This window comes from Eubalaena glacialis, chromosome 10, assembly GCF_028564815.1.
Source record: "Eubalaena glacialis isolate mEubGla1 chromosome 10, mEubGla1.1.hap2.+ XY, whole genome shotgun sequence".
In the NCBI taxonomy this organism is placed as follows: domain Eukaryota; kingdom Metazoa; phylum Chordata; class Mammalia; order Artiodactyla; family Balaenidae; genus Eubalaena; species Eubalaena glacialis.
Window position 1 is genome coordinate 9,910,245 of NC_083725.1, and position 21,564 is coordinate 9,931,808.

Sequence of the window (21,564 nt, forward strand, 5' to 3'; positions counted from 1 at the left end):
TTTATTGGTTCTAAATAACTAAGAAATATCAACGTGCATGCATTCAACAAATATTTCTACAATGCCCTCTATGTGCACATATGTCAAAAAGCAGCATCCAAGTTAAGTCAAGACTTTGGAATATGCTGCCTCAGGTTATATCCAAGCTCCTCCACTTCCTACTTAATACGACCCTGAGCAAATTATTAGTCATTTTCCTTACCTACAAAATGGAGATAGATGTTATGATAGTTCTTACTGTTGTAGGGATTAAAGAATGTAAAGCTGTTGTAAGAATTAAAGAATGAACATATGTGAAGTATGGAGAATACTGCTTGGCACATACTAACTGTTGTACAAATGCTATTATTACGTGCAAGTCATCATTTTGTGGGTCATGGAAAATAAAGCCATGAATCAGACAGGGATCCTGCTCTCAAGGTGTTTACAATCTGAAAGTAAGAGTCAATATAAACTATAATTTTAAACTACATTTAAAAGTAGAAAATGATACCTCTTAGAAGTAAATATTAAAAGCTACAGAAACATAAACCAGAGAAAGATCGCTTCCTTCTGGGGCTGGTAAGAGAAGACCATCTCAACAGCAAGGGTTTTTTTGCTGACACTTGAAATTTGAACAGATTCAGGATGAGCAGAACTGAGAAAATAGGGCTTTTTTTTTTTTTTTTTAAATTTATTTGGCCACTCTGCGTGGCTTGTGGGATTTTAGTTTCCCAACCAGGGACTGAACCCGGGGCCCCCAGCAGTGAGAACGCAGAGTCCTAACCACTGGACCGGAAGGGAATCCTGAGAGGGCATTCTGGTTCAGCTCAGCTCACCAAACATTTACCACATACCAGGCACTGTGCTAGAAGGCTGGGACCTAAAGAGCCCCGGCCTAGGAGGCACAAGTGTTCCCTGAGCACTGCGATGCAGCAACACCGGAAGGATGAAGGGGCGCAGGTCGCAGACACTTCTGCTGGGGGATTTCAGACAACATATTGGAGAGGAGAACGTGTAACAGGAGGAACTTTGGGTAACTCCACAGCAGCAACAGCTGCAGCACGCATGGGCTCCTTCCTCCTCTAGACACCCCCCTGCCTCCTCATCCCCCAAAGGAGCCTGGTCCTCTCTCCTTCCATTTTCAGAACTTTTTTTCCCACCGTCTTTAAAGGTGAGATAGACGCCAACCACTCCCGCTCCACCCAACCCCATGAAATGATCATTGTTGAGCAGAATTTCCAGAGATTCAGACATGGCCTTGCTCTCTCGCAAAAACTCTCAGTTCCTCTCTTATATGAGCCTTTTCACACGATACAGACCACCTGGACACTGGGCAGCTCACCCTGCTCCCTAAATGAATCTGCCGGTCTTCTGAGGTCACGCAGAAAAGCCATCACCACGGTAGGGTGCTTGTAGAGGGCTGTGGGAGGCCAGAAGGTCAGGGTCCACGTCCACAACCACTCCATTTCAGCCAAGGCCTTGGAGGGACAGGTGGCCAGTGCGGGCTCTACAGCTTAAGGAAGTTGAGAAGAACTTGAAGGAAGTCCGGCAGAGGGCGCTCACGGATGGAAACGTCTCTTAGAAAGTCTGAAAAGAAACTCCAAACACCGATTTGGAATGACTTAGCCTGGGCGCCAGATGACTGAAAGTCACTTAACACTGCAAGGAAGGGAAGTTGTATAAGCAACCGTTTGCCTTTCCCCCAAAAGAGCTCTAGAAAACGCATGAGGATGACTAAAATCCCTCCTGCTGCAAATTCAAGCTGCTGATAAAAACCACTGTCGAAATTAAATTTTGAAACAGCACACTGTGTTACTAAATAAGGTGGGGAAGCGCTTCTGTGCATCCCGGAATGTTCCGGAGGGAAACCAGCTGAAGCGAACCAAATCTGGAGTCCTGGTTTTGTTCTCTGCCAGCAAGCTAGTGCTGGGAGCTTATCCTAGAAGGTCACACTGAACCAGTTACCCTGGCTGGGAAAAATCCATTGTAATCTGAGGCAGAGCACACTCCAGAGGCAGAAATTCACAGGCTACCGAGCTAGCAAGAAGCTCCGCAAGGCAGGCTGGGTAAATTCCCATGATTCCACTGGTCTCCCTTCCTCCCTCCCCCACCCCCGGGCACTGGCAGGAAGTTCGGCCTAAACCCACAAGCCACCAGGAAGGTGTCCGCCTGCTCTCTGCAAAGTACAGCTTCACTCCTAGGCAAACTAAATTTGGCACTTTTTCTGAGCTGGTGCTTCCTAAGTAGAAACAGTTCTTTCTCGCCCAGACAACACTAATGGGGTCTCCTAAGCCCGGAAGGGGTTTTGAGAGATTCAGGGGATTCCAAGCAGTTATGGGGCTATGCGAGATGTCATTTAGTATTTCCAGAGCCTAATGGAACCTGTACATTTACCCACACTAAGGCTGTGCACTCATTTTTCACATTTCTTTGTTTTTGGCTCTAATCACAGAGCAATCTAGTGTGTTAATACCAATTATCTTATGCTAATTAGAAGCTCTGAAAAGCTTAGAGTGGCTTTAATTGATAAATATCTGATTAATAAAAGTGGGGGATATGTATACATATGACTGATTCACTTTGCTGTACAGCAAGAAACTAATAACACGACGTTGTAAAGCAACTATACTCCAATAAAAATTAATAAAAATTTTTTTTAAAAGTGGGGGAAGAAATTAATTCAAGTAGTGGATGTGGTAGAATAGCACGGAGACAGACAAACCAAGGTTCGCCCTGGCTTTGTTTCTTATTGGCCCTATAACTTTGACCAAGTCCCTTACCCTCTCTCAGCCTATTTCCCAATATCTGAGTTCAAGATTTGGAGTCAGGAAGACACAAGTTCTGCCGCTTAGCACAGTGATACTGGGCAAATTATTTAACTTTTCTAAGTGTCAGACATGGGTATACACCACATGCCTTTAAGAACTGCAGTGGGGATTAGAAATGGTAGAAATCATCTATAGGAAAGCGTCTAGGGCCACGTTTGGGCCTTGGTAGGTGTACCAGACATGCTGGACATCAATTTTACTTAATATTCAGTTAGTTTGGCAGATAAATACTTTGAAACATCCAATACATGGGAGGAAATTAACAGAAGAGAAACTTATGATAAAAAATGTTGAGAGCCACTGACTTGAAAAGTAGAGTCGCACTGTCACTGATAAAAGGCTGGGTTTTCATGTTGAATTATATCCGCCTGAGAAATGACTCTAGCATCTACCATTTCAGTTTAAAGAGGAAGGGCATCTGGGGGAAGAAAGGCAGGTAGCCTGTAAGTAGAGAATAAAAGAGAATAGTTTCTGTTTGTCATCTGGCAAGCGGGTATAAGAAAGTCTAATAATAGAAGATAAGTAAACAGATGTGATTTGGGACACTGCCAATGACTGCCAGCTTCTTACACAACATACCTGAATATTCTCTAATACTACTTAGAAAATAACATGCTCTGCGTGAAGATAAATGATCTGTCTACAAAGGTAGCAGGACTGCTTCTGCTTAATGCCTCCCCTGGGAACAAGTAGCAAGGTGGGTAGCTGGTCAAAGATTGAGGGATTCAGAATCCAGCTAAATATCTTTTAGCTCATTACAACTCACTAATGTTTCTCTATTTAATAGTTCTTCTGCCTCTAAACATACCCATGTCTCTGTCTTTAAAAAAAAAAAAAATCTCTCCCTCAACTCCTTTATGTTTCCTTCCTTCCCTTCAGGGCCATATTTTATTGAAAGAATGCACTATTTGGTGACTGCCAAACTTCCATCAAAACTCTATCAGAGATTTGCATATAATGTGTTGTGATAATTAAGCAGTTATTAATAAACAAAGAAGAAATCCTTATCTCCCTATTTCAGGCATGTCTCATTTATTGGTTTTTCTATGCAATTTAAAATCATTCATCTTTAAAACATTTTAATGCTCCTAAGGCAATCAATAAACTAAATTACTTAAAAAAAAAAAAAACTGTATCAGAATAAGCTAGGAGCTTTTCTATGCAGATTCCTTGGCCCCCTCCCGAAATTTACCAAGTCAGAGTCTGAGCCTGTCCAGGAATGCGTATTTTTTAAAAGCTTCCCAGTGATTCTGGGGGGCAACCAGGATTGAGACCCACTGGACATCACACTCACTGCCTCTGCTTCCTCACCATTGATTTCATGAATTAGTCACTGTAACCTGGACCACACCCCTACCCCTCCTTGGTTTGGTCAACCAGGACCTCTGTTACTGCCAAAGCCAATGACAATAGTTACATCCTAACCTCATTTGACCACCCAGGCAGGTCTGGCATTGATGATTATTCCCATTCTTTAAACTTCACCCTTCTTACCTTCTATGACAAAACCCTCTGCTCTTTCTTGGATTTTATCCTACTTTTGTTTTTCTCTTCTTTTTTAGGGAACTTCATGGACTCTTCTTCTGGTTGGTCCTAAAATGTTTCCCAGGACTCATTCAGCCACTCATTTAATAAATTATCTGATACCAACTATAGGCCAGGCATTGTTCGAGAATCTAGATACCAAATACAAAGTAGTAAATGAAACAGATGAAAAATCCATGCTCAAGGAGTTCACATTTTATTGGGTTTCTTGCTCTTCCAGCTTTATACCTGGGGAGCCTAGGTTTTGTGGATCTCTGAAATTGTTATATTACACATGCAGGGGAGAGGATTTATAGCCCTCATCCGATTCTCAAATAGAGAATATAACCCACAGAAGATTAAAATCCACTGCAATATATCTCTGGGGAATCATGTCCACATGCAAGGCTTCAATTATGATGGATAAGTTAATGACCCCCAAAGACAGCACAGCACTGAGCTGTCACTAGTCACATGTGGCTACTTAAATTCATTAAAAATTCAGTTCCTTAGTCGTACTAGCTACATTTCAAGAACCTGATAACCACATGTGGCTATTAACTTCCATATTAGTGCAGCTAGAGAACGTCTCCATCACCGGAGAAAGCTTTATTGAACAGCGTAGAGGTTTCCAGATCAAACCCAGGATTTGAGTTCCAGCTCTGCCACTTGTTATCTGAGTAACTCAGAGCAGTTTGTTAACCTCTCTCTACATTCCTGCCCCCTTGTCTTTTAAAATGTAAGTCACTTCACAGACCTGTTTGGAGGATTGAGCAAGTTAACTGATATGAAGCACTTAACAGAAGTCTTGGCAAGTAATAAGTACCCCAAAAATGTTAATAATACTTATTTTTATTATCATACATTTGCCATGGTGAATGGGTCCAACAGGAATCTCAAACTGAACATGCCCAGTACTGATTTCACCATCTTTTTGTCCTCTCCTTGGACTCCGCAACTAAGGATGCATGCAAACTAGAAATGCACCTCCATGTCAATTTCACACCAGGTCCTGCAGATGCTACCTTACTATCCCTCAAAGGCATCCCATCCTCCCTTCAACACTCTGACTGCCACTGCGTGAGGTCAAGCTCTCATCACTCCCTGCGGGGATTACTTTAATAGGCTCCTAACTGCTTTGCCTGTTGCCAACCCGGCCCTGCTCCAGTCTATCCTTGACACTGATACAACAGTGTTCTTCCTGATATGCAGATTTGATCACGGCTCTCCCTGGCTTACTACTTTTTTTTTTTTTTTTTTGACCGCGTGGTTTGAGGGATCTTAGTTCCCTGACCAGGGATTGAGTCCGGGCCCTTGGCAGTGAAAGTTAGGAGTCCTAACCACTGGACTGCCAGGGAATTCCCCTCTTCCTGGCTTAAAATCCTTTAGGCGTCTCCTAATTTCAGAACAAAGTTCAAAAACTCCTTAGTTTAGCCTAAAACTAAGCTATAAAAGCCCAGTAAGCTGACTGCCATCTACCTTCCTAGCGTCCACATCTCCCACATCTCCCTCACCGGCTCCAGAATTTCACTCTCCACTCCGGTCATTCTGCTTGTCCCTGGCTTTGACTTTGCTCTTCTCCCGCCTGGTTTATCCTTTTCTCCACTCCCCTCTTCGTTTCACTCATTCCCATCGCTGAGGCAGGATCTTCAGGGATTAAGCCTGAGGGCTCTAGCTTTAGACGGTCAGCACTCAAATCTCGATTCTTCCACCTACTCAATTTCACCCTCCATAAACTGGGGATGATAAAAGTATCTTCTTCACTGGGGTGTTGTGAAAATTAAATAAATTAGTACCCACGAAATACTTAGAAAGGTATCTGGCATTGAGTAGATACTCAATATTATAGCTATTATCATCCTCCAAAAGTTGTACCTTCTCAGGGAAATCTTCCTCGATGGCCACCACCCACACTGTGGTCCCTATATCACCCTGCCCTGTACTTCCCTTTATCATAACACTTATCATACTCCTTGGGATACAGTAATTACTGATTCAGTTCCGTATACCTTCTACCACGCTGTAAGTTATTTGAGAACAAAGATCCCATTTTATGTCATTTCTTTGCATCCCCAGTGCCCAGCACTGTACTTAGCACATATTAGATGTACAACATGACAAATTAATGTACAACTATCTAGCCTTGTCCTCCCTCTGAGGTCTCCACTTTCTGCTGAATACTCCCCGGCCAGACCAGAAAGACACTTTGCTGAGTACAGATTACATGCTCCCTCTAGATTACAATGTGCTTCCAAAATGTTCATCAACCTTTTCTGGACACCTGTGTTCAAAGTATCCTGCTAGGCCTTACTGAATTTGTAAGGCCTGGTCTGTGACCTCAAGGAGCCCACCAGTCTGTATGAATTCCTGATGGCCCATTCATTCATCCATGTTTCCAGCAGACTAAGCTTCAGGGTTTGGTGCTCTAGAGATGCCAACTTGAATTAGATGTGAACCTTCTAAATAAAGCCACCACTGTAAGCAAACCCATGAGGGCTGGCATGGCCCTCCTAACACCAGCCCTCCTCTGCCCCACCCCTATGCCAGAGTTGTGGCCCAACTCTCAGTTATCCAACATGAGGAAGCCGTACCTCATGCTTGACAGAGCCTCCATTGGAGGGCGAACAGGAAAGAAGGTGGCCCTCCAATTAGACATCACAGGTATTCGTCAGTGGGAAAAGATTCTGAAGCCCAAGGCTGCAACTTTGTTTTTTCTTTCTTTCTTTCTAAAATGCCTATGAGTATTAAATTTTCTCTTTTGTTAATTTAAAAAATTTTTAATTTTTACTTATTTATTTGATTGAGGTATAATTGACATAAACCATTGTATTAGTTTCAGGTGTACAACATAATGATTCGATATTTGTATATACTGCAAAATGATCACCACAATAAGTCTAACATCTGTCACCATACATAGTTACTTTTTTTTTTTTGGCCGTACCACAAGGCCTGCGGGATCTTAGTTCCCCAACCAGGGATTGAACCCGGGCCCCAGCAGTGAAAGCGCCAAGTCCTAACCACTGGACCGCCATGGAAGTCCCACGGTTTTTTTCCTTGTGATGAGAGCTTTTAAGATTCACTCTCTCAGCAACTTTCAAATATGCAACATCATATTATTAACTATTGTCACCATGCTGAACATTACATCCCCAGGACTTATGTATTTTATAGCTGGAAGTTTGTACCTTTTTTTTTTTGGTGACATTGGTATTCCTTTTTTTTTTCTTTTTTTACTGAAGTATAGTTGATTTACAATTTGTGTTAGTTTCGGGTGTAGAGCAAAGTGATTTGGTTATACACACACACATATATATATATGTGTGTGTGTATATATATATCTATATATATCTCTTCTTTTTCAGATTCTTTTCCATTATAGTTTATTACAAGATATTGAATATAGTTCCCTATGCTATACAGTAGGACCTAGTTATTTACCTATTTTATATATAGCAGTTTGTACCTACTAATCCCAAACAATGAGTTTTAAATTTTCATGCTAATCCCTGGCTCTCAAGAATACAGATAATCAAGCTTCGGTTGGAAAAAAAAATTATTTTCTCGAATGCCCTGTTCTGAGATAGTTTTCACAAAGGGTAAAGCATCCCTCACCCACGACAAAATTCTAGGCCTCTCACCTCACACAATTAAAAGACGTACACCTACCCCATTACATCCCTCCAATGGGGCCTGAAGGCGGGGGGCGGGGGGGGGGGGAAGCAAGGAGAATTGTGCCAGCTTATCTCTCTTCAATTGCGCTTAGCTAAAGGAACACACTGCCTTTTTCTAGTTTCCCACATCCCAGTAGCTTCCTTGGCCTCAATCACTACTCAGCGTCACACTGAAATCTTACACCATCTGAAGAGAGTAAATACAACTTCACCAGGTCTCCTGGTGGTAAACCCTTACTCAGGACGGAACGGGGCCGACAAGTTGTTTCCCAGGACCTGAAGTCTGTGAGAATTCGCCAAGGCCCTGGGCAGCAGAGTCTCAGAGGCCAGCCTCCTCCCACCCTCCCTCGCCTTCCTCCCTCCCCAGCCCCCTAGGGCCCCTCCTGCCTTTAGAAAATCCCTTCCTTCCCAATCCAGAGCCTTCACATTGGAGAAGGAAGGAAGTGCCAGGAAGCTGCAAAGAGCTCTCAAACCCCAGAAGAGCCAGAAGCCACTTTGTCCACAGATAACCTCAAAACCTGATCTTGGACAATCATCTTTTTTTGGGGGGCTGCACCACGTGGCTTGTGGGATCTTAGTTCCCCGACCAGGGATCGAACCCAGGTCCCTGGCAGTAGAAGTGTGGAGTCCTAACCACTGGACCGCCAGGGATGTCCCTTGGACAATCATCTTGATCCTGGTCACTTTATCTAAACGACTCAAAATGGGTTAAAGTTCCTTCTCCGTCGATTTCCCCTCACAGGAACAAGTCAGGAGACTTTCCCAGGACACACCAAGAGCCCCTGCTTGTGCTCCCCACACATCCCTACTTCCTCCACACCAAGAACCCTTAAATTATATTCCCAACTATCAGGTTTTGAAAGAGATAACTGACAACACACTATCTGTCTCCTGGTTAATTTGTGAGCTGTTTTTAGTCAAAGGCACACAGCTACCATCAGGTCAGCATCCAATAACATGCCTCATCACACTGGGTTGATAGAATTCAAATGAAACAATGTGTGGTTTCTATTAAGCCTTTGGAAATTTTGTTAATACCTAAAGGAACCCCACCCTCCAAGGAACCATTGAGTTTGGTAGTCAAAATACAAACTGGTGTTTGCTGGATCTCCTCTTGGCTCCTCTTCTACCAACCTCTGCATGGTTAGAGCTTTGCCCACAGTCACCTTCTTTTCACTACACATTCTCCCCCGATAATCTCGTGCAAGTCCACGGCCTCAACGACCCCCATGTTGACTCCCAAACCTGTACCACCAGCTTGGACCGTTCCACCAAGCATCAGTTCTCCGGACCCAGCTGCTTACAGGACATGACCAAGACCCCGCGTCCATGGGCTCCTCAAGCAGCATGTCCAAAACTGCCTGCTCCCTCCCACACTCTCACCTCTTCTACCAAACCACTTGTGTCTGCTTTCCTTCGCTCAGCCACCTGCATCACCATCCATCCACTTAGCTATCCAAACAAGGAAACTCAGAAATAGTTTTAGCGGTTCCCTCTCCTCTGCTCCCCACCTCCAATCTGTCGCGGAGTTGTGTTGCTCCTACCTTTGAAACATCTTTTATATCCATCCCCTCCTCCCTACTCCTCTGTCCCTGCCCCGGTCATACCAGACTGGCTGCACAAGAACTGACCGAAAACTTTTTAAAAAATAGGTTCCTACACCCTCACTTGCCCTGGATTCTGATTCTGGGTGTCTGGGTGGAGCCTGAAGGATTTTTAAGGCATATCCCAAGTCTGCAAACTATTGTACTAAAGTCCTACCCTACTGAAATGGCCCCTTAACTGTGCTGGATAATTTTTTTTTTAATAAATAAAAATAAATTTTTTTAAAATAAATTTATTTATTTATTTTTGGCTGCTGTTGGGTCTTCATTGCTCCGCGCGGGCTTTCTCTAGCTGCGGCGAGCGGGGGATACTCTTCGTCGCAGTGCACGGGCTTCTCATTGCGGTGGCTTCTCTTGTTGCGGAGCATGGGCTCTAGGCGCGCGGGCTTCGGTAGTTGTGGGGCGCGGGCTCAGTCGTTGTGGCTCGCGGGGTCTAGAGCGCAGGCTCAGTAGTTGTGGCGCACGGGCGTAGTTGCTCCGCGGCATGTGGGATCTTCCCGGCCCAGGGCTCGAACCCTGTGTTGGCAGGCGGATTCTTAACCACTGCGCCACCAGGGAAGTCCCTGGATAAATTTTTAACAACCAGCTTGAAGGGGAGAGGGGAATGACTTGTATCACTTGTTGACTTCTGTGCTGTAAATTCTCCCACCATGTGTGATTTCAAGCACCAACGTGATGTCACTAAAAATATCACAACTGGGAAGCTATGTGCACAACTGGCGGATGCAAGCCGGTCCAGCAAGGAATTCGCCTAGACCACCGCCTTTATCTTCTAAAACAGAGCTAGACATGCCTCTTCCCAAGTCCTCTGAAGGTTTCCCCTAATGTCACAGATGACAGTCCAGAGACCTTTGCCTTATAACACGAAACCAACTTCTCAACTTCCCCCCACAGGAAGTTCCGCCTAAGTTCTGCTGACACTGAGCCAACTGTGCTCCCCAAATACACCACGTCCACTCATTCCTCCAAGCTTTGTCCATATCGTCCCCTAAATGTCTCTTCTACAGGATCCCACAGACCCCACCTCAATAACTGCATCTCCCACCTTGGCCAGTCGAGCCCCATGTCACACAGAAGCGTGGCTGTCTCTCCAGGGCCTCACTGATTTTCTCTTCCTACCTGACCCTTCGCGCTGCAGAGCTACGACAAATCCAAGCCTGAGCAGCTATCGCCAGTGTTGATGGTGGCCCTGCCCGAGCCTTGGAGATAACCTGTTGGCTGCATCAGAGAAACCCGCCTTTAGCGCAAGTACTGGCTGCTTTTTTCAGTGTAGTCAAGCTATTGCATACTAATATGTTTAATACTAACAGTAATCCTTCACATTTAAACAGTGCTCTCCAGTCTACAAAGTGCTTTCTTGTACATTCTTCCATCTGATATTTCCAACCCTATAAAGTAGATAAAATATATGTGTGTATATATATACTCTGATCCTCATTTTATTGTTTTTTTTTGTTTTGTTTTGTTTTGTTTCGTTTTTGGTCGCACCGTGCGGCTTGTGGGATTTTAGTTCCCCGACCAGCCGACCAGGGATCAAACCAGGGCCCTCGGCAGTGAGAGCGCCAAGTCCAAACCACTGGACCACGAGGGAATTCCTGATCCTCATTTTAAAGATGAAGAAAATAAGGATTCAGGGGAATATATGACATGTCTAAGAGCGAATGGTTGGTAAGCTAAGGAATGAGGATTTCAACCCAGGCTTTCTACTCCAGAATTCTTGATTCTTTCACCTTGAGCACATGACCACGCTGGGCCATAGCCTTCACTTAAGACTGGGAAGGGCTGGGCGGCAGGAATGACCTCAATGATGAGACAGGGGGAGATGTGAGCTTGGGGTGGGGGAACTGGGAAGAGCCTGAATGTTCATTCTGCTGAAATTGCCAATGTCTCTGCCCTGCAGGAGGCAGCCCTTAGCCAGAAAGCAAGAACATCTGGGAGGTCCAAGGCCGCAAAAACCTTGAAACGAGAAGTGACAAGCGTTTGCCCGCACCAGTCAACAGGCACTGACGTGAGATGGGACCAATAATGCAACCTGCCACGAGGTCTCAAGGCCACAGGTGAAATCACAGAAATAAACAAGTGTTTGATGATAACTGAAAAAAATAACTTATGGCTCAGAGTAGAGCTGTTTCATCAACCAGCTGGTGAAAAAGCCACAGGCACACCAAATAAACCAGAGCACTGTGCCCAGCAAGAGCGTAGGACTTCCTAGAGCCAGAGCCAGGCCTCGAGGGACTTCCAGGAAGCCAGGGGAGGGTTGGCCTGAGCCCAAGGGGGAGGCTTTGAAGACCAGGGAGCCCAGGACCATCTCATTTAGGTCTGAGAGCAGGACTCAGGAAGGGCAGGCCAGCCGCAGAGCAGAAATGCAAGTGCCCTGAGGGCCTCTTCACAGAAATAAGCGTAGGAAACACTTGGCAGTGCCAACTTGATTCTACTGCCAGCCGAGGTAGGAGCGGCTTGATATAGGAGCCAGCCTGGAGTAGACTGGGCAGCTGATGCTCCAGAAACAACTGGTGATTTCCCACAGGAATGTTCCAGATTCACCCCCCCGCCCCCCCAAAAAAGTGGCAAGAGTCTATTTTACAGCTGATTGAAGATCCAACTCAATTAAAAATAAATGTTTTCAAGACATTTTATGACTCTGGCTTTCCAACTGGCAGTTAATTTTGTCATTACCTGTTTCCCTCTAGTTAACAGAATTCAAATCCCTTAAGCTGAAAGTGTATGAGTCCTAAAGGTTAAGGTAGGCAAGATACAAAAAGCCTTGTGTTCTGCCCCAGGGGCCAAGGACAGAGGCACCCAAGGAGAGGAGAAGCTGATGCATCTAGAAAGAAGGACGAATTCTTGAGTCGTACAGGACAAAGGACACATGGGGGAGGAGGGTTGTTTATGCAGAAATCCTAATATAGACAAATGGCCAGATACCATGGAGGGACCATGGAGTTCAAGGACAGACTGCAGGCTGTGCTGTTTTCCAGAAAGAGGCCTTTCAGCCTCCTTGCCTCCCCTTCCCTGCCCCCACTCCCGTCCCCATCCCCATCCATCCCCCATCCAACTTTGCCCTTAGCCCCAGGAAAAACTGGTTTATGGTAAAACTGTTACCATGGGTTTTTTTTTTTTTTTTTTCCAATTACAAGAAATAAAAACAGTTCTAACCAAGAACTTTGGTCATTTACCAACTCACAGAGAGCCCCTCAGGGGCCTAGGAAGAAACAGTATAGACTGGGCCTAGAGTGAGGATGTCAGGGTCTAACAGCCTGATCTGTTTCCACAAATGATTTTCCACACAGGAGTAAATGCCTATCTTTTCAGCCAAGCACTTTGACAACTTTCTGATAAGGTATACGCCACTCATTGTCTTTTTTTTTTTTTTTTGGCCGTGCCATGCGGCATGCAGGATCTTAGTTCCCTGACCAGGGAATCAAACCCACGCCCCCTGCAGTGGAAGCACATAGTCCTAACCACTGGACCAGGAAATTTCCTCATTGTCCACTTTTTACTAGCAAGAAGGCAACAGGTACTGGAACACCTGTTATGAGAATAGTGAACAAAAGAAAACAGAAGTTGAATAAACCACAAATCATTAATTTTTGGTTTGAGAATGTTAATGAAACAACCTCTCACCCCTCCCATTGCATCCTGTCCTATATTCAATTAACCCTCTTCAAGTTCTGCTCTGGGATTCACCCACATGAACAAGGGCATAAAATAGATTTTGATGATCTACAAAATGGATCATTCATTCACTTAAAATTCATTTAAAGAACTCTTTGAATGGCAGCCTGTAAACAGGGAAAAGATGAGAAAGCAAACTTTGGGTGGGCCAGGTACTGTGCTAGAAAGCAGCAGACACAAAAGTATCCGAAGACCTTACCCTCAAGAACCTTAATGTGTGTTGAGAAATGAAGCTGAAAGGCTAAAGACAATTAATTATGAAGAACCGGGGCTTCCCTGGTGGCGCAGTGGTTGAGAATCTGCCTGCCAATGCAGGGGACACGGGTTCGAGCCCTGGTCTGGGAAGATCCCACATGCCGCGGAGCAACTGGGCCCGTGAGCCACAATTACTGAGCCTGCGCGTCTGGAGCCTGTGCTCCGCAACAAGAGAGGCCGCAACAGTGAGAGGCCCGCGCACCGCGATGAAGAGTGGCCCCCGCTTGCCACAACTAGAGAAAGCCCTCGCACAGAAACGAAGACCCAACACAGCCATAAATAAAACAAATAAATAAAATTAAAAAAAAAAAAGAAAATGCTCCCTATTAAAAAAAAAAAAAAATTATGAAGAACCAAAAGTTTGTTTCATAGAGGAAAGGGAAACTAACATGTACTGAGTGCCTACTCTATGCATTTTTCACATTATCTCACTTAGAAGTCAGTATTTGAAGAAATATTTTTTACTCAAATTCTGTTCCATTCTTCTTGATTTATTTAGAGCAAGACTACAAGTGTCCCATTTAATGTAACCAAGTCCCTTCATCTGCCCTAACTCCACTGTAACTATAACTCATCTACGATGTTCTTTCTGACCAACACAGAGCCCCCCCCCCACAACAATGTCCTTTAAATGCTTTTCCAAGCTCAGGACTAGGCCGGCGATTGTGCTGGAAGATGACTGAAGCCCGCAAGAGTGTTGAGTCCTCTAGGTCTGAGTCCTCTATGTAACTGCTGGGCTAAGAGCATATACATTATATGGGAGCAGAATTTGCCACCCTAAGATATGTCTCTTTGGCACATCGATTGTTTTAAGCTGGTTATTTTCTGAGAAAACAGCAGACCTGGGAAGGGCTCTAAAAACCAAGTAGGAGTTGCCCTTCTGTAAGAGACTTTTGCATTTGTAAGGGAAATCTCCATCTATCAGGCTGTCTCCCTCTCCACCTGGAAGAAGAGGAGGACCAAATCTCTAGCAACTCTTACCAGTGGAGAAGGGAACAACTGAAATCTGAATCACAATCACCCTTGTTCACTGTGCCTTTCCTGGTCACCTCCCAGAACTGACTCTCCCCACCCTCAGCATCCTCTTCTGTCTTTAGCTGAGGATGGTGTTTAAGGAGAGGGCTTGGGCCATTACGGCAAATTACTCAGATTTCCTGGGTCTCTCCCATGTGCACATGTTATTAAACTTCTGTTTGATTTTCTCCTGTTCATCTGTCTCAGGTCAATTTCATTCTTAGACCAGCCAGAAGAACCTAGAAGGATACAGGAAATTTTTCTTCCTCCCCAACAACATGCATCACTGGCTAAGGGGATCCGACTCAGAGTTGAGGGGAAATTATAGGAGCACAGAGAGCTAGTCCAGAAGCTCTACTTCCATTCTGTAATTGCCTATCTGCAGAGTTGACACTTAAAAAGTATTCCACGTGTACATACATACCCTACACATTCTTGTCACTCAAAATGCTCCTGTTCTCCTCTCTCTTTGCTGCTCATCACTCACATTTCAGCAGTAAATGAGTGGGGGGGTTACAACAAGCAGGGGAAACCCTAGCCCTTCCCTGTTTCTTTAGCTAGGATTCTTTAGATCAAAAAAGCCATCTGCTTCAGACTCTTCTTTACATCCAGTTCCTTCTCTGGGCAATTTGAGTGAGAAGGTAATGAATGACACTGCATGGGCAGGCTCCATTCCTGAGCTGACAGAGTCTCATTTGGATGAGACAAGTTGGTATTTGTGATGCCCAGTTGCCCCAAGAGGGCGAATATTCGCTCCAAATGGGTCAGACTGTTTTGGTTGCATCATACTTCTTGAAGCTACCCACCTTTTTCCCTTTCATTACCCACCTCCCCGAACTGGTGATCCCCACCAGCTGCATCCACTCCCTCTCTATTCACTTCACCCCCTACAATCAAGCTTCCAATTCTACTGCCTGATACAAACTGTTCGTTTATCAAAGGTCACCAGTGACTGCCTAATGGCCTTTTTTCCTATCTCAATTCTTTCTGACATTTCTACAGCATTTGGAATAACTCTTCCTGCTTGGGGTAAAAAGTATTCCATCCTTGACTTAGTTTCAATAGTACTTAATGAAATCACATCTTTCATTCAAACCAGCATTTCCGGAGCACTTACTATGTGCCAGGCTCCATTTGAGGGAACACAAAGAGAAAGATACATTCCACCCTTAAGGAGTTTACTGCCTAGTGGAGAAAGAGACAGTCCATCGAACAATGAGATCACACACAATAAGGTAACTGCTTCACAGAGGGCACGATGGGGAAATGTATGTACAAAGTTCAGTACCCATACCAGTGAAAGAACACCTGGGTTGCATGGGAACACAGATAGCACTCCACAGAGGAGGAAGCATTTGAGCTGACATTTAAAAGATGAGTAAAATTTGACTAGCAGACCACATTCCAAGTGGAGAGATTGGTACATGGCAAGAAACAGATGCAAGCTCAGTCAAGGACCTCGACCTTACCACAAAGCCCACACTGCTGGAGATGAAGGAGGACGTGGGAATGGCAAGAGATGAATGTGCGCAAGTAAGCAGGGTCTGCATCACAAAGGGCCTTGTGTGTTCCAGAAACAGGAGGAAATTTCATCCTGTAGAGGACAAGGAGGCATTGAAGAAATCTGGAGAGGGGAGTGATTTGTTTATTAGAAGAAAGTAAAGGGTTAAGTGGGAGGCCTATAAGGAAGCCCTCTCAGTAAAGCAGAGGGGATGAAGGCTCAAGCTAAGGAGATGAGGATGGAGAGAACCGATGAGCGGGGAAAGAGGTAGGAGGTGCCTGACTGCAGGTGATGGGAGCAGGCGAGGGAGAAATCTGGAAGGTCCTGCTTCCTCTGCCTGCCTGCGCTTGAGGGCAGTTCTAGCTCCTTCTTTGGCATTCCCACCACTTTAGCACAGTGCAAAACAAATGTGCGGCAAGCAATAAATACCTGCTGACTACTTAATTATTACCACCTTCATCAACTAATGGTAAGATAAGTCTGTAGCAAATCTTCAGTGAGCCTTGTATCTGCAGCGAGAGCAGGAGGGCTGCTAAAGCGGGTTATGAAAAGACTTCAGGGCACCCAGCTGGGTTCTCTATAGCACCCATATACACTCATTTTGGAGTCGTGCGTAAAGCAACACTCACCTATTAAGAATAAAAACATATGGAAAACAGAGCACAAGTACGGTGCAGCAATAGTGCTGGAGCTGGGCTCTGAAGTCTGGGTCCAGCTCTGGCTCTGCCACTAACTCGGCAGCACACAGAGCAAGTAGCCTCACCGTTCTGAACCTCAGTTTGCTGGGTGTGCTGGAGGACCACAAAGGCCCCTTCTGGCCTTAAACATGCAAGGAAGCTGAGGAAGGTTTAAGTAAGTAAGGATATCTGCGGGGAAAATCAGTTTGAAAGCTCAGTGATTGGCGGAAAAGGGAGTTGCATGAACTGAACCAGGAGGGCGAGGTGGCCTTGGCTGCACAGCAGGGAGTGGAGGACCAGTGTCACTCAGATACCTGGAGAGGCGTTTCACGGGCAGAGACAGAAACCGTGCTGGCTCACTGCTGCAGGCTCCTGTTGAGCCCTGCTTCCTTTCACTGTTACTCTGTCTGCAGCTTATCATTTTATCATCGTCTATAATTCTACTAATAAAGTCATGGACCAACCCTGACAGCAAAAAGAGGCCTAAAAGATGATCTTGTCTGGACTTCCCTCGTGGTCCAGTGGGTAAGACTCTGCGCTCCCAATGCAGGGGGCCCGGGTTCGATCCCTGGTCAGGGAACTAGATACCGTATGCATACCGCAACGAAGATCCCGCATGCTGCAACAAAGACCCTGCGCAGCCAAAATAAATAAATAAATAAATATTTTAAAAGGGGGGGAAAAAAAAAAGATCTTGTCTACTTCATTCCCCTTCAGAACAGGAAACCAAAGGCCAAAGAAGAGACACGTATAAAGCCACAGAGGTATTTAATAGCATTGCAAAAAATAAAACTCTAGTCAGCACACTCTTAGAGCAGAGTTCTGCCCATAGCTGCCCTTCCGGTCCGAGAATATAAACTCTTAGAGCAAAGAGGAGGTATTTTACATTTTTTTCCTAGCCCTTTGGTGCACTCACTCATAATGAGGATAACTACTAACCACGGTTCATTCCATAAAATGTATGCGGTCTGTGCTGTCGTTGAGTGTTTTCTAGGTACCAGCTCTGTTCTAACCAGAGACATAGTAGCGGCCAAGGCCCCTGCTCCTAAAGACCTCAAATTCTTGTGGCTTGGCAGTAGAGTTGCAGAGATGGGATACGGATCATCAACAAAGACAACTTAAAAAATAGGATAATTTCAAAAGTGAAAAATATAATGAAGATAATAAAATTGGGTGGTGAGAAGAGGAATCTCAAAAAAGAAAAACGTATGTCAAGTTCACATCAGTATTAAGTGGCAGATTCTACCAAAGCAGACTTAAATGTTTGCTTTCCTATTTTCCTAAATATTAAACATGTCTCTTACACAGTACATATTCAAACCATATTTATCATTGATGTTGATGGGGATAAAACAGATCACAATATTCCTACTAATATAAGACTAAGTGCTCATAGCTGGTTCCACAGACGTTCCAGGGAGGGGGAGCTCCTGGCCGAGGCCAGGCCGAGGGAGGGGCTGTGGGCTCTGCCACTGGAATCTGGAACCCGAGGACTTTAACACCCCCGCCCTGGAGGCAGAGTGCCAACGGGCACCGGCGCACCTCCAGTCCAACCAGCACGCAAGTCCCGAGGGTGGGCCGGCACGCCTGAGCCCGCCTTCAGGTGCTTTTCAGGCCGCGAGAATGATTTCTGTTTGTTTGTGATGCATGTTTGCTGAAAGATTAATAAATCATTTCTGTGCCTTTAGCAAAAAAAAAAAAAAAAAAAAAGACTAAGTGCTCATAAAATATTCAGACATAACAAGTTAAAGCGTTTCTCAAACTATAAGTTCCCCAAATAAGTCTCATGAAAGATGGCAGAAGCATCACAGAGCACACACAAAACCAATCCTAATCTCACAAATGCTTCATATGTTTTTAAATTTAATTTTTAATTTTTTATGTAATTTTTAAAGGTAACTTTCATTGAGTTATTACAAAATATTGGCTGTATTCCCCATGTTGTACAATACATCCTTGAGCCTATCTTACACCTAACAGTTTGTACCTCCCGCTCCCCCCCTCATCTCTCTCTTAAAGACTGTCTTTAAATCTTACCTTGGCTCTTTCTTACAACTTCTCATTTTTCTAAAAGTTCTCTTTCTGCATCTTCTCCCTAGCACCAAAAGCATCTTCTCTCCTTATTATCCTGCATATCAAAGAATGTCACTCATCTCAATCTCAGAAGACAATCCTGCCCTCCAGCATTTAGTCCACCAACAGAGCCTTACGGCAGCACTGATTAAGCTGAAATCAAAGATTCATGAAGCCACATCACAGGAAATTCAGCACGGGCAAAATACGTGTAACACCTTCAGCGCTGGTTACTTGGGCCCCTCCCTTTCCCGTGAGAAGGGGTATCAGGTTCCAGAAGTGCACGGGGAAATACTGAGACGGGACAGGCTGCCTTAGCTGATCACACACTGCGCTAACCACCCTCTGGACCACTATTTTTTCCAGGTCTGCCAACCCCAAGTGACTCAGCAAAGATGGTGCAATGACAAAGAACCACAAGTCCCAGGGCCTGTCCTTCAGATCAGATAAGCTTGGCCCCAAAGGACACCAATATGAAAACACCTCTTTCCCTTGAATTTGAAGGGGAGGGAGATAAAAGGAAACGATCAGAAAGTGAGCACGTACTGTGCACAGACACTTTAGAGAGATGCCTTACCTTTCTTAGTTCATCTTCAAACCAACCTACAAGGTGGGGATTATCATGATCCTCTGTTTATGCAGGAGGAAACGGATGATGCAAAGCAGCCCGAGGGAAGAAAACTCTGCTCCAGGCTGGAATTTTACCCCATGGAAGCAGGCTGGAAATTGCTACTGGACTAAAAGTCAAAGGCAGCCCCTGGGAAGTCATCTGTGTAGACAGAGTGAGGAACAGAGTCGGCTTGGGAAGTTATGGACAGTATTTTGCAGAGGAACAGCCTTGGGAGAGGTAGAAACATTCTCTTCCTCAGCTGCCCCCATCACTCTCTAATTCACAATCAGTTGCCACCTGTGACTCCAGACCCTTCATCACTCAGCCACAGGTGGGCTTATCCTGTCCTCAACCAGAACAGAGCAGGCCAAGTCTCTAAGTCTCTCTGACGTGGATGGATCTAACCCAACTGCCGACATCAAGACAAGAATCATATTCAATACGCAAATTAAAATTTCTTGCTGGTAAATGTGAGTCACCATCCCACGGCCAATGGGACCTCACTTGCCCTATGGGACACCCAGGGTTTAAAAATATATGTATATGTATATATACATATGTGTATAAATACACGCATACATATGTAATATTTATATGTATTAAATACACAATATATTTATTTTTAAAGGTTCGTTCATTCATTCATTCAATCATTCTCCATTACCTATCCACTTAACCTGAATGAGTGGGGTTTGGAGTTCCCTGCATGGTGCCAACTATTTTGGGTTTTTTTGTTTGTTTTTTTGCCAACTCCATGGGGAGCTTTGAGCTAGGATGCCTTTTTGGTATTACCCCGGTTGAGGCAAAGGTGCTGAGACTTTGGATTCCCGTATCAGCTCACCACTGGCCACAGCTTGTCTCTTTTTTTTTTTGAATTTTATTTTATTTATTTTTTATACAGCAGGTTGTTATTAGTTACCTTTTTACACATATTAGTGTATATATGTCAATCCCAATCTCCCAATTCATCCCACCACCACCACCCCCCGCCAGTTTCCCGCCTTGGTGTCCATAAGTTTGTTTTCTACATCTGTGTCTCTATTTCTGCCCTGCAAACCAGTTCATCTGTACCATTTTTCTAGGTTCCACATATATGCATTAATATACGATATTTTGTTTTTCTCTTTCTTACTTCACTCTGTATGACAGTCTCTAGATCCATCCACATCTCTAAAAATGACCCAATTTCGTTCCTTTTTATGGCTGAGTAATATTCCATTGTATATATGTACCACATCTTTTTCCATTCATCTGTCGACAGACATTTAGGTTGCTTCCATGACCTGGCTATTGTAAATAGTGCTGCAATGAACATTGAGGTGCATGTGTCTTTTTGAATTATGGTTTTCTCTGGGTATATGCCCAGTAGTGGGATTGCTGGGTCATATGGTAATTCTATTTTTAGGTTTTTAAGGAACCTCCATACTGTTCTCCATAGTGGCTGTATCAATTTACATTCCCACCAACAGTGCAAGAGGGTTCCCTCTTCTCCACACCCTCTCCAGCATTTGTTGTTTGTAGATTTTCTGATGATGCCCATTCTAACTGGTGTGAGGTGAGACCTCATTGTAGTTTGGAATTGCATTTCTCGAATAATTAGTGATGTTGAGCAGCTTTTCATGTGCTTCTTGGCCATCTGTATGTCTTCTTTGGAGAAATGTCTATTTAGATCTTCTGCCCATTTTCTGATTGGGTTGTTTGTTTTTTTAATATTGAGCTGCATGAACTGTTTATGTATTTTGGAGATTTATCCTTTGCCCATTGCTTCGTTTGCAAATATTTTCTCCCATTCTGAGGGCTGTCTTTTTGACTTGTTTGCAGTTTCCTTTGTTTTGCAAAAGCTTTTAAGTTTCATTAGGTCCCATTTGTTTATTTTTGTTTTTATTTCCATTACTCTAGGTGGTGGATCAAAAAAGACCTTGTTGTGATTTATGTCATAGAGTGTTCTTCCTATGTTTTCCTCTAAGAGTTTTATAGTGTCCAGCCTTACATTTAGGTCTCTAATCCAGTTTGAGTTTATTTTTGTGTATGGTGTTAGGGAGTGTTCTAATTTCATCCTTTTACATGTAGCTGTCCAGTTCTCCCAGCACCACTTATTGAAGAGACTGTCTTTTCTCCATTGCATATCCTTGCCTCCTTTGTCATAG

The 21,564-nt window shown here is 44.3% G+C and overlaps 1 protein-coding gene across 4 annotated transcripts in view; it reads right to left on the minus strand.

Annotated features, from left to right (window-relative positions):
• GRAMD1B (GRAM domain containing 1B) overlaps positions 1 to 21,564 on the minus strand; it is a 172,118-nt gene that overhangs the window by 132,870 nt on the left and 17,684 nt on the right. Inside the window, exon 2 of one of the 4 annotated variants that reach the window (XM_061203284.1) lies at positions 9,866 to 10,128. The exons of the other annotated variants lie outside the window; for them this stretch is intronic. Coding sequence (XP_061059267.1) covers positions 10,059 to 10,128 — 70 coding nt within the window. The 3' untranslated portion in view covers positions 9,866 to 10,058. Of the gene's footprint in view, positions 1 to 9,865; positions 10,129 to 21,564 lie in introns of those variants that run through there. 4 annotated transcript variants of the gene reach the window in all.